Source organism: Podarcis raffonei, chromosome 13 (assembly GCF_027172205.1).
Source record: "Podarcis raffonei isolate rPodRaf1 chromosome 13, rPodRaf1.pri, whole genome shotgun sequence".
In the NCBI taxonomy this organism is placed as follows: Eukaryota; Metazoa; Chordata; class Lepidosauria; order Squamata; family Lacertidae; genus Podarcis; species Podarcis raffonei.
In genome coordinates, this window is record NC_070614.1 from 15,919,384 (window position 1) to 15,929,781 (window position 10,398).

The window sequence follows — 10,398 nt, forward strand, 5'->3', positions numbered from 1 at the left end:
ACAATTGTAGCTTTGTACAGGTGCTGAAAGTAGCTGCTTCTTTTTTGGCAAGTTTTCACAATACAATAAAAGAAACAAACCAATCTACAGGAAGTAAAGAAACGAGATAAAGGAAGAAGGAACAGAAAAGGAAACTACAAGATCTTTCCTCATCTTAACTTTCATCCCCTACAGAGGAAGCCAGCTCTCACCTGGGCTCTTCCCCTCGTCTTACAGGCTCCCAAAAGGGGTCCAAACTGGCCTTTCCCTTCCTCTGTGTGCAGTTCTTACCAAAGTACAATGAGAGAGAGAGAGGGCGTGTGTGAGAGAGAGAGCAATAATATAAGAATAATGATAAACACCCAAGGGAGATAAAAGTAAAGAGAGAGAAATAAAGACCTCCAGCTATCCGCCTGTCAGTTGTGTATATAATTATTTCTTCAAAATAGTCAAACGCTCAATCTACATTATTCAATTATTCCTCCCTTTGCTGGACGTTATTTTCCCAGCCTTCCAGCCGGTGCTCTCAGTTTGTTTTCGTTTCTCAATGAGGAAAGTCTGAAGATTTTCCAGTTACTGCCTTAACGATTGTAAAACAACTCCCCTTTATTCTTTATCTCCTTCTCCAAAAAAAGAGAGGTTGTTTAAAAAATAAGTCTGTATTTGTATATTAATGCATAGCAGTTCGGTTGCTTTAAAACCTTAATTCGCGTCCCAATCCAGAGCTGAAAGTAACTTTTCAATGGTGTTGCTCTTTCTTAAAGCTGAGCAGTTGAACTGGCTTGAAACTGATATCGCCTATAGCAGGCACCCCCAAACTCGGCCCTCCAGCTGTTTTGGGACTACAACTCCCATGATCCCTAGCTAACAGGACCAGAGGTCAGGGATGATGGGAATTGTAGTCCCAAAACAGCTGGAGGGCTGAGTTTGGGGATGTCTGGCCTATAGCTGAGAGCCTTGCAGGAAGCGTTTGATCATAGAACTGCAGAACTGGAAGGGACCATGAGGGTCATGAAGCAGGAATGTTTTGGCCAATGTGAGACTCGAACCCATGACCCCAAGATTGAGTCTCATGCTCTACCTGTTTGGTTGTTTTTCCAGGTGCTCCCCATGATCTTCTGGGCATGGGGAGTCTTGTTGGAGGGCTGTGCTGTTGTGTGACTCCCCACCCCAACCACCCTCTTCTCCATCTCAACAGATGAAGGGCGATGGCCCTGTGCAATCCTGAGATGGCCTTGGCCTCCCACCTGAAGCGCAGCAGTCCGGTTCCGGTCCAGGGCGGCCCGTACTCCACTCTCCACTTCTTCCCTCGCACCAACAGGTCTTTCCCTCTGCTGACCCAAGAGGAGCTGGCAGAGACTCTGGATGGGTAAGTAGAAAGGTAAAGGTAAAGGACCCCTGGACGGTTAAGTCCAGTCAAAGGCAACTATGGGGTTGTGGCGCTCATCTCGCTTTCAGGCCAAGGGAGCCGGCATTTGCCCACAGACAGCTTTCCGGGTCGTGTGGCCAGCAGGACTAAACCACTTCTGGCGCAATTGGAAGGAAACCAGAGTGCACAGAAACCCTGTTTACCTTCCTGCCACAGCGGTACCTATTTATCTACTTGCACTGGCGTGCTTTTGAACTGCTAGGTTGGCAGGAGGTGAGACAGAGCAACGGGAGCTCATTCTGTCACAGGGATTCAAACCGCTGACCTTCTGATCTGCAAGCTCAAGAGGCTCAGTGGTTTAGACCACAGCACCACCTGCGTCCATCCCAAGTCAAGTTCCTCCATGGTCCTCCTCTGGAGATACTGCTTCTTGAGGCTGCCTTGAAACCTTCTCCCTCTCTTATCCCTGTTGCGAGCGAGTGGACAGGCTGTTGCTCTAGCTGTCATGATCCCTGTGGTGTGCAGAAGAAGTGCCCTCTCAACCTGGGGCCCCAGAGCTTGTTAGACTACATCTCCCATCATCCCTGACCACTGGTCCTGCTAGTTAAGGACGATGAGAGTTGTAGTCCAGCCAACTTTTGGGACCCAAGGTTGAGAAAGCCTGCTCTAGGCTGAGGGGGAAATCGATGGCCTTCTTTCAAAGTAGACCAGTGTTTCCCAAACTTACGGTAGGTCTCCAGATGGTTTTGGACTACAATTCCCATCATCCCTGACCATTGATCTTGCAAGCTAGGCATGATGGGAGCTGTAGTCTGAAAAAACAGTTGGAGACCCAAGTTTGGGAAACTCTGGTCTAGGGAATAAACCCTGCTCAAAGCAGAAAAATCTCTTAAACAAGAGCTCAGAGGGTCTGGTGGCTCTAGAACGATCATGAAACTGTCAAGAAACCTTACAACAGTTGGAGTTGTTGCTTTTCATCTAGAATTTGCAGGGCAACCAATATTTAGAATATTGTGTACAGTGCCAGTCGCTGCATCTCAAAAATGTAATGTGCAATGTGGGGGGGGGGGGGAACAGTGGCGGACTTCAGGCTTTAAAATTTCGGCGGTGCAGTGTGAAATGCCAAAATCCCGCCCTCCGCCGGACTCACGCCTTCCGTTGTTCCTCGTTGTTGCAGCTCCCTCTTGGCCTGGAGCCCAGTGAAGGTGAACCGGTTGCCCTCCCCTAAACTGCCTCTGAGTCTGAGGGGAACCAAACCTGAGGAGCATAGGAGCCAGCTCCTTGGAGCCAAGCTCCCTTTGGGCCCCCCGATAAAATATTTGAGGGAGCCGGCCCCCTCCCCCAAGTTGGTGGTCATTGCCGTTCAAATGGTGTGCGTGTGCTGCTTTTTGTGGTTATGTGGGGTGTGCCATTAAGGTAAGACAGGGAATACGCAGGAGAAACAATTTTGAGGAGATATGGAAGGTGTCTGTAGAATTTGTACCGTTAAAACAGAAAGGGGTCAAACCATCGCAAGAGGCGCTGAAAATTTGGGAGCTTGGATAGTTACAATGGAATGGTCTCAGGGGTGGCGTGCACATTTTATTCTTGTTTATTTATTATTATTACTTTGTCAAAGTAAAATAATAATAATAATAATAATAACCCAAAACCACCCCCAACAAAAAAATGCTGGACATAGGCCTTTGGTCTGATCTGCCAGGTACAGTGGTACCTCGTGTTAAGAACTTAATTCGTTCCAGAGGTCTGTTCTTAACTTGAGGTACCACTTTAGCTAATGCGGCCTCCTGCCACCGCCGCACAATTTCTGTTCTCATCCTGAAGCAAAGTTCTTAACCCGAGGTACTATTTCTGGGTTAGCGGATTCTGTAACCTGAAGCGTCTGTAACCCGAGGTAGCACTGTATCTTCTGCTCTTAGGACTGAAGCAATGTGAATCTGCTCACGCTTTTGACCTGCTGGCAGTAATTCTGTGTGTGGTTCCCCCCCCCTTCACTCTCCTCCTGCTAGCAGCCCCTATGACCTGAGCGACCTCCTCAGCCTGGACCTCTTTGAGAGCAGCCACTGCCCCACGCCCGACTTGCAGCTGATCAGGAGGATTGTCTCGCAGGTGGAGTTCTACCTCTCTGATGAGAACTTGTCGAAGGATGCCTTCCTCCTGAAGCACGTGCAGAAGAACAGGTTGGGCTTTGTCAGCATTAAGCTCCTGACATCTTTCAAAAAGGTAAGGCCGCGGCACTTGGAAAGCATTCGTGGTGGGAGGGCGGAGCAGCATGCGCTTTTTATATATATATATAATATTTTGATTAATTTTCCATTTTGCAATATTTAAACACATCTTCATTATCCACTTCTTTTGCTCATATGCAGTGGCGTAGCGTGGGGGGTGCAGGGGGGCCTGGCCGCACCAGGCGCAACATCTGGGGGGGGGCGCTCGCACTCGCAGCTCTCTGCCCCTGCTAAAATCCACGGGTTAGGGGGCGCAAATTACTTGCCTTGCCCCGGGTGCTGACAACCCACGCTACGCCACTGCTCATATGAGCCTCTCAACTTCCCTCCCTCCCGCCTCACAGTTTTAAAAATTCATTTGTATTTCATAGCATTTATACATTTTCTATTTTACATTTCACTCATTCAGAATACAGTGGTACTTCGGGTTAAGTACTTAATTTGTTCCGGAGGTCCGTTCTTAACCTGAAACTGTTCTTAACCTGAAGCACCACTTTAGCTAACGGGGCCTCCTGCTGCCGCCGTGCCGCTGGAGCACGATTTCTGTTCTCATCCTGAAGCAAAGTTCTTAACCTGAAGCACTATTTCTGGGTTAGTGGAGTCTGTAACCTGAAGCATATGTAATCTGAAGTGTATGTAACCTGAGGTACCACTGTATCACAATTTTTAAATTAATAAAGGGCAGTGACAATTATCATTACAAGTCTTCTTACAACCATGCTAGTGTTGTTAACTGCTTACAATGGTCCTTCAAGTCTTGTATCAATTTACTCCAGTCTTTTTGGAAAGTTTGATCACCTTGGTTTCAGATTTTTCCGGTCAGCTTCGCCAGTTGCGCAGAGTCCATCATCTTCATCTGCCACTCTTCTTTCGTTGGTATTTCTTGTTGTTTCCATTTTTTTGCATGCGTTTGGATCCCAAGGTCAAAGCTGCGACCTCTGCATAGCTGTCAACTTTTCCCTTTTCTTGCGAGGAATCCTATTCGGAATAAGGGAATTTCCCTTTAAAAAGGGAAACGTTGACAGCTATGGACCTCTGTCTTCGGGCAGTTTGGGGGGAGGGGGCTGTAGTTTAGTGGCCAAGCGACCGTTTTGCATGGCAATGATCCCAGCTTCAATCCCTTGCAATTTCCAAGAGGAAAGACTCTTGTTCCAAATCTCTGGAAAGCCACTGCAGCTCAGTACAGACTATGCTAAGCTGGAAGGTCTGACTCTGTGTCCAATGTATGCTCTGTTCCAAGCCACATAGCTCTGTGGCAGTGATCACATGTTTAGCAAGCTGTGCCTGAGGAAGATGGAGCTGTGCAAATAATAATAATATTTGCACAGCTCCATCCCTCACTCTGAGAAGTGAAGCTACAGGGAACCAGGCAGAGGGCCTTCTTGGTAGTGGCACCTGCCCTGTGGAACGCCCTCCCATCAGAGATAAAGGAGATAAAGGAGATAAAGAACTATCCGACTTTTAGAAGACAACTGAAGGCAGCCCTGTATCAGGGAGTTTTTAATGTTTGACGTTTTATTCTGTTTTTATACTGTATGTGTTGGAAGCTGCCCAGAGTGGCTGGGGCAACCCAGACAGTTGGGCGGGTAACAACAACAACAATAATAATAATAGCAATTTATTATTTATATGCCACCCATCTGACTGGGTTGCCCCAGCAATGACTGCTCCCCATATTAACTGGGGTGTGTGGCTTTTGCGTGGTTGCGTGCAGCCCCCCCCGAGACTATGAGACTCCTGGCAAGGTAGCCTGGCTTCGCCCCCCCCCCCCAGCTGGGTACCTGGTGGTTTCCGCCTAGCTTCGACAATTAACCAATCCCAGCTGGGGGCGGGGCGTTGCCAGGGGAGTTGGTCAGGTAGAGTCACAACAGAGGGTGTAGCTTACCTTTTAGTCCTTAGTCGGCTCCAGATCTTCGCCCAGTGCCTAAGCCAAGGTCTTCCTACATCTGAAAGTTTAATTAAGTTGTGGCCAATTTTAATCCCATAACACGTTGTCAGGTGTCATTATTCCACTTGGGGGTTGCCTGGGGTTTGTGGGGGTCTCCCCCTGTCCGCGCAAATAAACACAGTAAGACATCAAACATTAAAAACTTTGCTATTTCGGGAGGGGGCGTTATCGGGCAGTTGTTCTTATTTTGATTATGCATTTTGTGGTTTTATATTTTGATTTCATTCTGTGAACCGACCTGAGACCTCCGGGTATAGAGCGGTATATAAATTCAATCAATCTAATCAAATAAATAATAGTAATAATTAATAATAAATTTTAAAGCATGCAAAACTGCCTCTCTTTCTCTTCTACTTCCCCCTCTCTTTTTTAACCAGGTGAAATATTTAACCAGAGATTGGCGGGTGACCCTTTACGCCCTGCAGTTTTCGGAGCTGCTGGAGGTCAACGAGGAAGGGACGAAGGTGCGCAGGAAGACCCCCGTCCCCGAACATCTGGTGAACATCCCTTCGAGCAAGATGCTGCTGGCCTGGAACGTCCTTCCGTACGAGCCGGCTGCCCACAGCTCTCTCCAGTTCCAGATGACCTTCCTCAACAACATCACCAAGCTGTTCAGCCCCTTCGGCGACATCGCCTCCATCCGCATCCTCCGGCCCGGCAAGAAGCTCCCTTCGGATGTCAGCAAGTGCTCATCGCGGTACCCAGAGCTCTTGACCAAGTGCTGCGCCGTGGTGGAGTACGACAGCTTGGAAAGCACCCGGAAGGCTTTTGAGGAGCTGGTCCGCAGCCAAGCCGCTGCCTCCTCCCTGAATGGGGACGCCATCAAGGTGGTTAGCCTCTCTGGAAGGGGCTCCAAGAAGAAGAGCGTGACCAGTCAGGAAGATGGTGAGGAGGCCGAGGAGGCTGAGAAACCAAGGATGTGGACTGGCGCGTTGCCTGAAGGCCCTCCGCTTGCCTTTGAAGACTCCTTCTACAGCTCATCGACCGAGTCCGACGGCACGCCGGTATCCACTCCCATCCTGCCTCCGAACTTCCTCTCTGCTCCGGTCTGGCCCACTGCTGGCTTCTGCAACTCTGCTGGCCAGGCCTTCAAGCCCAATTTCTTCAGCATGCCCTGCGCCGGCCCTCGCCCGCTCCTGCACAAGCCGCTGTCGTGGCCGCTCTGCTTCCCTCCTCTCTCCGCGCCCAAGCCCAGCAACGGCCCTTGTGGGTTGCAGAAGACGCCCAACTCCTGCTGGGAGACGAGCGGGCTGGGCGTGGGGGTTCTGTGGCCGCCAAGGCAGCAAGGACCAGCCTGCAGGCAGCAGCAGCAGCAGCAGCCGCTCCCCTCCCTGAAACCGGAGCCCCTGAGCTCAGCACCTGCTTCCAAAAGGGTGTCTGAATCGCTCCATGCCCAGCTGAAAGTGATTCGGCGTCCTCAAGGCCCGGATGGCACCAGGGGCTTCTACAACACGATCGGGCGGGGGAAATCCGTTTTGCGGCACTAAGCTTTGTGAGCCTTTTGGGGGGGTCATCTTAATATAGGCTTACGGGGGGAGCAGGTAGCATTTCTGGGCTGGGGGGTCAAAGGAGAGGGACCCGAGAGTCTGTCTGCGCTGTGGAGAACTGTCTTGTACAGACACCATGTAGACTTCTTCTGAATCTCCCCCAGCTTGGTTTTCCTCCTCCTTTTTTGGCCTCTTTGGCCTCACTCTCTCTCTCTTTACCCCCCCGTCCCCTGTCCCCTCATGCCTCGTGTGGTTTTGGCGCTTTGTGGTGTTCTCAACTTGCACCTCTGCTTTCAAGACTATCTCTCTGACTCAGGTGCCGTTGGTCTCCATCCAACCTTCCCCTTCCCCTCAACGCCTTCGTTTCTTGTGTGTGTTTTTGGAACTTGACCTTCTGGATTGGTTGCATGGTACGATGAATATGGAGTGTGAATGGCTTAAGATTCGATGGATGCTGGCAGGTTTGTGCATAAGATGAGATTTTGAATGCTTGCCTTGTGTTGCTGTGAGAAATTGGTGATGGATCTGCTGTTTTTTAAAAAAACAACAGTCAATAAAAAAAAGGGTGTGGACATGATCGCTTCGTTTCTCTCTGGTTTTTTTGTCAATGGAAATTGTGAGATTTATGCGCGGCTCTTGATTGCAAGAAAACTCAAAAGCGGTTTACAAAACGACAGCAAGAAAATGGAGGGGAAACTCACCGCCGTCCTTTGAAACACACAAAAGTTAAAGTAATAAAATTGCCTCCAACTTTCTAAGCCTCTTGGTGGGCTTGTCTAAATAAGAATGTTTTTAGCAGGCACCGAATAGACCACCGTGTACATTCTGATTTTAATTTTTTAAATGTGCGTGTTGCAATATACCGTATTTTTCGCTCTATAGGACGCACTTTTCCCCCTCCAAAAATTAAGGGGAAATGTGTGTGCGCCCTAAGGAGTGAATGCAGGCTCTTTGGTTTCAGCGATAGCAACGCGAAGCCTACAAAGTGCAGAGGGAGCGCTCCCTCCGCACTCCGGAGGCTATGCGTTGCTTTCGCTGAAGCCTGAAGAGCGAGAGGGGTCGGTGCGCACCGACCCCTCTCGCTCTCCAGGCTTCAGGGAGAGCCGCCTGAAGCCTTTGGAGCACAGCGGGAACTCGCACTCCGCTCCAAAGGCTTCGGGTTCCTTTTGCTGAAGCCAGGAGAGCAAGACTCTCCTGGCTTCAGCAGAGAGGGAGAGCTGCGCAGCGCCCCTTCAGCCAAGCGGAAGGAGAAATGGAAGGGGCTCCATTTCTCCTGCCGCTTTGCTGAAGGGGCGCTGAGCAGAGAGGGGGAGATTTTTTTTTCTTGTCCCCCCCCCCCTCTAAAACAAGGTGCGTCCTATGGTCGGGTGCATCCTATAGAGCGAAAAATACGGTATATTTCTATACCGTATATGAGGCCCCTAGAACAATAAGAAATGCAAAAAAACAACAACAAAAAACCACTGTTAATAACAACTAATTCTCGAATTGCTCCCCCCCAAATAAAATTGCACCCCCTGTGGGGCGTGTGGTTAGGCCATTGCCATCTCTTTAATTCAGCCAAGCGTATGGTTACCGAACATTTTGTGGATGAAAATTAAGGACGCTTCGATATTCTTGGAACACACCCCGATTTTCACGCTTGAACTGCTGCCCTCCCACTATATTACATATTGCTGAGGCTTTTCTCTGCCCACTGTTGATTAGCTCTGGAAGTTGGAGGGAGCAAAGGGAAGCCATTCGCTGGCATATTTTTTTTGTCCCCACGCTTGCATTTAGAGGCAAGAGGCGTTCATCTCCAGCACAACCCCAATCGGAGATCTAACTTCTGGGGTTGGGGGCTGAAGCAGGAACTGTGGCAGTTTTATTGCTGTCACCAACACACAAAGTTCATGCGCTCTCAAAATCTCTGCAAGACGCACACCCTCCACACACACACACACACACACACACAGAGAGAGAGATCACATATTCTTACTGATCTTGATTAACTTCGGTTAACTTTTCCCCCTCTCTGAGGAAAAAAACAAGGGGGGGGGGAAGAGGGCCTCTCTGCCAGGAGGAGGGTAAGGAAAGCTGTGGCGAGATGATAAATACAAGACAAGGCTGTCTATTCTTAGAACTCAGCACACTTGAAATGAAATTATAGCAATTAAAAATAAAGCTCCCCCCCCCCAGTAGCAGTCATGCTTGCTGGCAGGTACGCTATGTGCAAGAGAGGAGAAAAAGAGATAGCGTGTGGATGCAGAAACACTCTGCTCCTGTTCGTCATATTTAATGGCTCTAAAAAAACATCGTTTTGGATGACTGACCAGCTTCCAAAATTGGAAATAAAAATATAGAAGTGGGTTGTTATTATTAGCATTCTTCTCCCTTTTATTTGCATAATTTGGCTACGTGGCTATTGAACTTGCTTGCGGAGGCAAGTGGAGCTGGCATGGAATACTGGGGAGCTGTGGATGTGCTAACAAAAGAACTGGATTGATGGAAATGCTTGGGGAAGGACGACAGAACTTCATGGAGGGAAAGGCTTTCAATTTGTTGCTGTTTAGTCGTGTCCGACTCTTTGTGACCCCACGGACCAGAGCACGCCAGGCACTCCTGTCTTCCACTGCTTCCCAAAGTTTGGTCAAACTTATGTTCATAGCTTCGAGAACACTGCTGAACCATCTCTTCCTCTGTCGTCCCCTTCTCCTTGTGCCCTCCATCTTTCCCAACATCAGGGTCTTTTCCAGGGAGTCTTCTCTTCTCATGAGGTGGCCAAAGTATTGGAGCCTCAGCTTCAGGATCTGTCCTACCAGTGAGCACTCAGTGCTGATTTCCTTCAGAATGGATAGGTTTGATCTTCTGGCAGTCCATGGGACTCTCAAGAGTCTCCTCCAACACCAGAATTCAAAAGCATCAATTCTTCGGCGATCAGCCTTCTTTATGGTCCAGCTCTCACTTCCATACATTACAACGGGGAAAACCATAGCTTTAACTATATGGACCTTTGTTGTCAAGGTGATGTCTCTTTGTTGGCAAGGCTTTCAATAGCTACTGGCTATAATGCCTATGTTCTGTCTCCATAGTTTGGAACAGTTATGCTTCTGAATACGTGTTGCTGGAAGCCACATGATGGGAGAGTGCCACTGTGCTTGGGGTCTTGCTTGCGGGTTTCCCACAAGCATCTGTTAAGCATAGTAATTTAATTCACTGAAATTGCAAATGCTTGTATGTGTTTACATTTGATTGGTTGGTAACTGAATTCTAGAGAGTTATCTGGTAGCTCTCATGTGATTGGCTAAGGTTGGTCACATGGGAGGTATCCAGTGAAGGAGAGACTCCATTTTGTGTGAAGCGAGAGGACTGTGCTTTAGAATCCACTGTGAACACTGCTAAGTTGAA

General features: G+C 48.9%; 1 protein-coding gene across 1 annotated transcript; it reads left to right on the plus strand.

The window, feature by feature from the left end:
* Positions 1 to 1,187: 1,187 nt before the first annotated feature.
* Positions 1,188 to 7,066, plus strand: LOC128400294 (la-related protein 6-like). Its single transcript, XM_053362449.1, has 3 exons — positions 1,188 to 1,348; positions 3,358 to 3,571; positions 5,902 to 7,066. The coding sequence occupies exons 1-3, from the start codon at positions 1,188 to 1,190 to the stop codon at positions 7,009 to 7,011; spliced, it is 1,485 nt and encodes a 494-aa protein (XP_053218424.1). The 3' UTR covers positions 7,012 to 7,066.
* The last annotated feature ends 3,332 nt before the right edge of the window (positions 7,067 to 10,398 follow it).

Coding starts and splice junctions, on each gene's coding strand:
- LOC128400294 (XM_053362449.1), top strand. CDS start 1,188: ATGGCCCTGTGCAATCCTGAGATGGCCTTGGCCTCCCACCTGAAGCGC. Junction 1,349..3,357: donor CTGGCAGAGACTCTGGATGG/GTAAGTAGAAAG, acceptor TCCTCCTGCTAG/CAGCCCCTATGACCTGAGCG. Junction 3,572..5,901: donor TCCTGACATCTTTCAAAAAG/GTAAGGCCGCGG, acceptor TTTTTTAACCAG/GTGAAATATTTAACCAGAGA.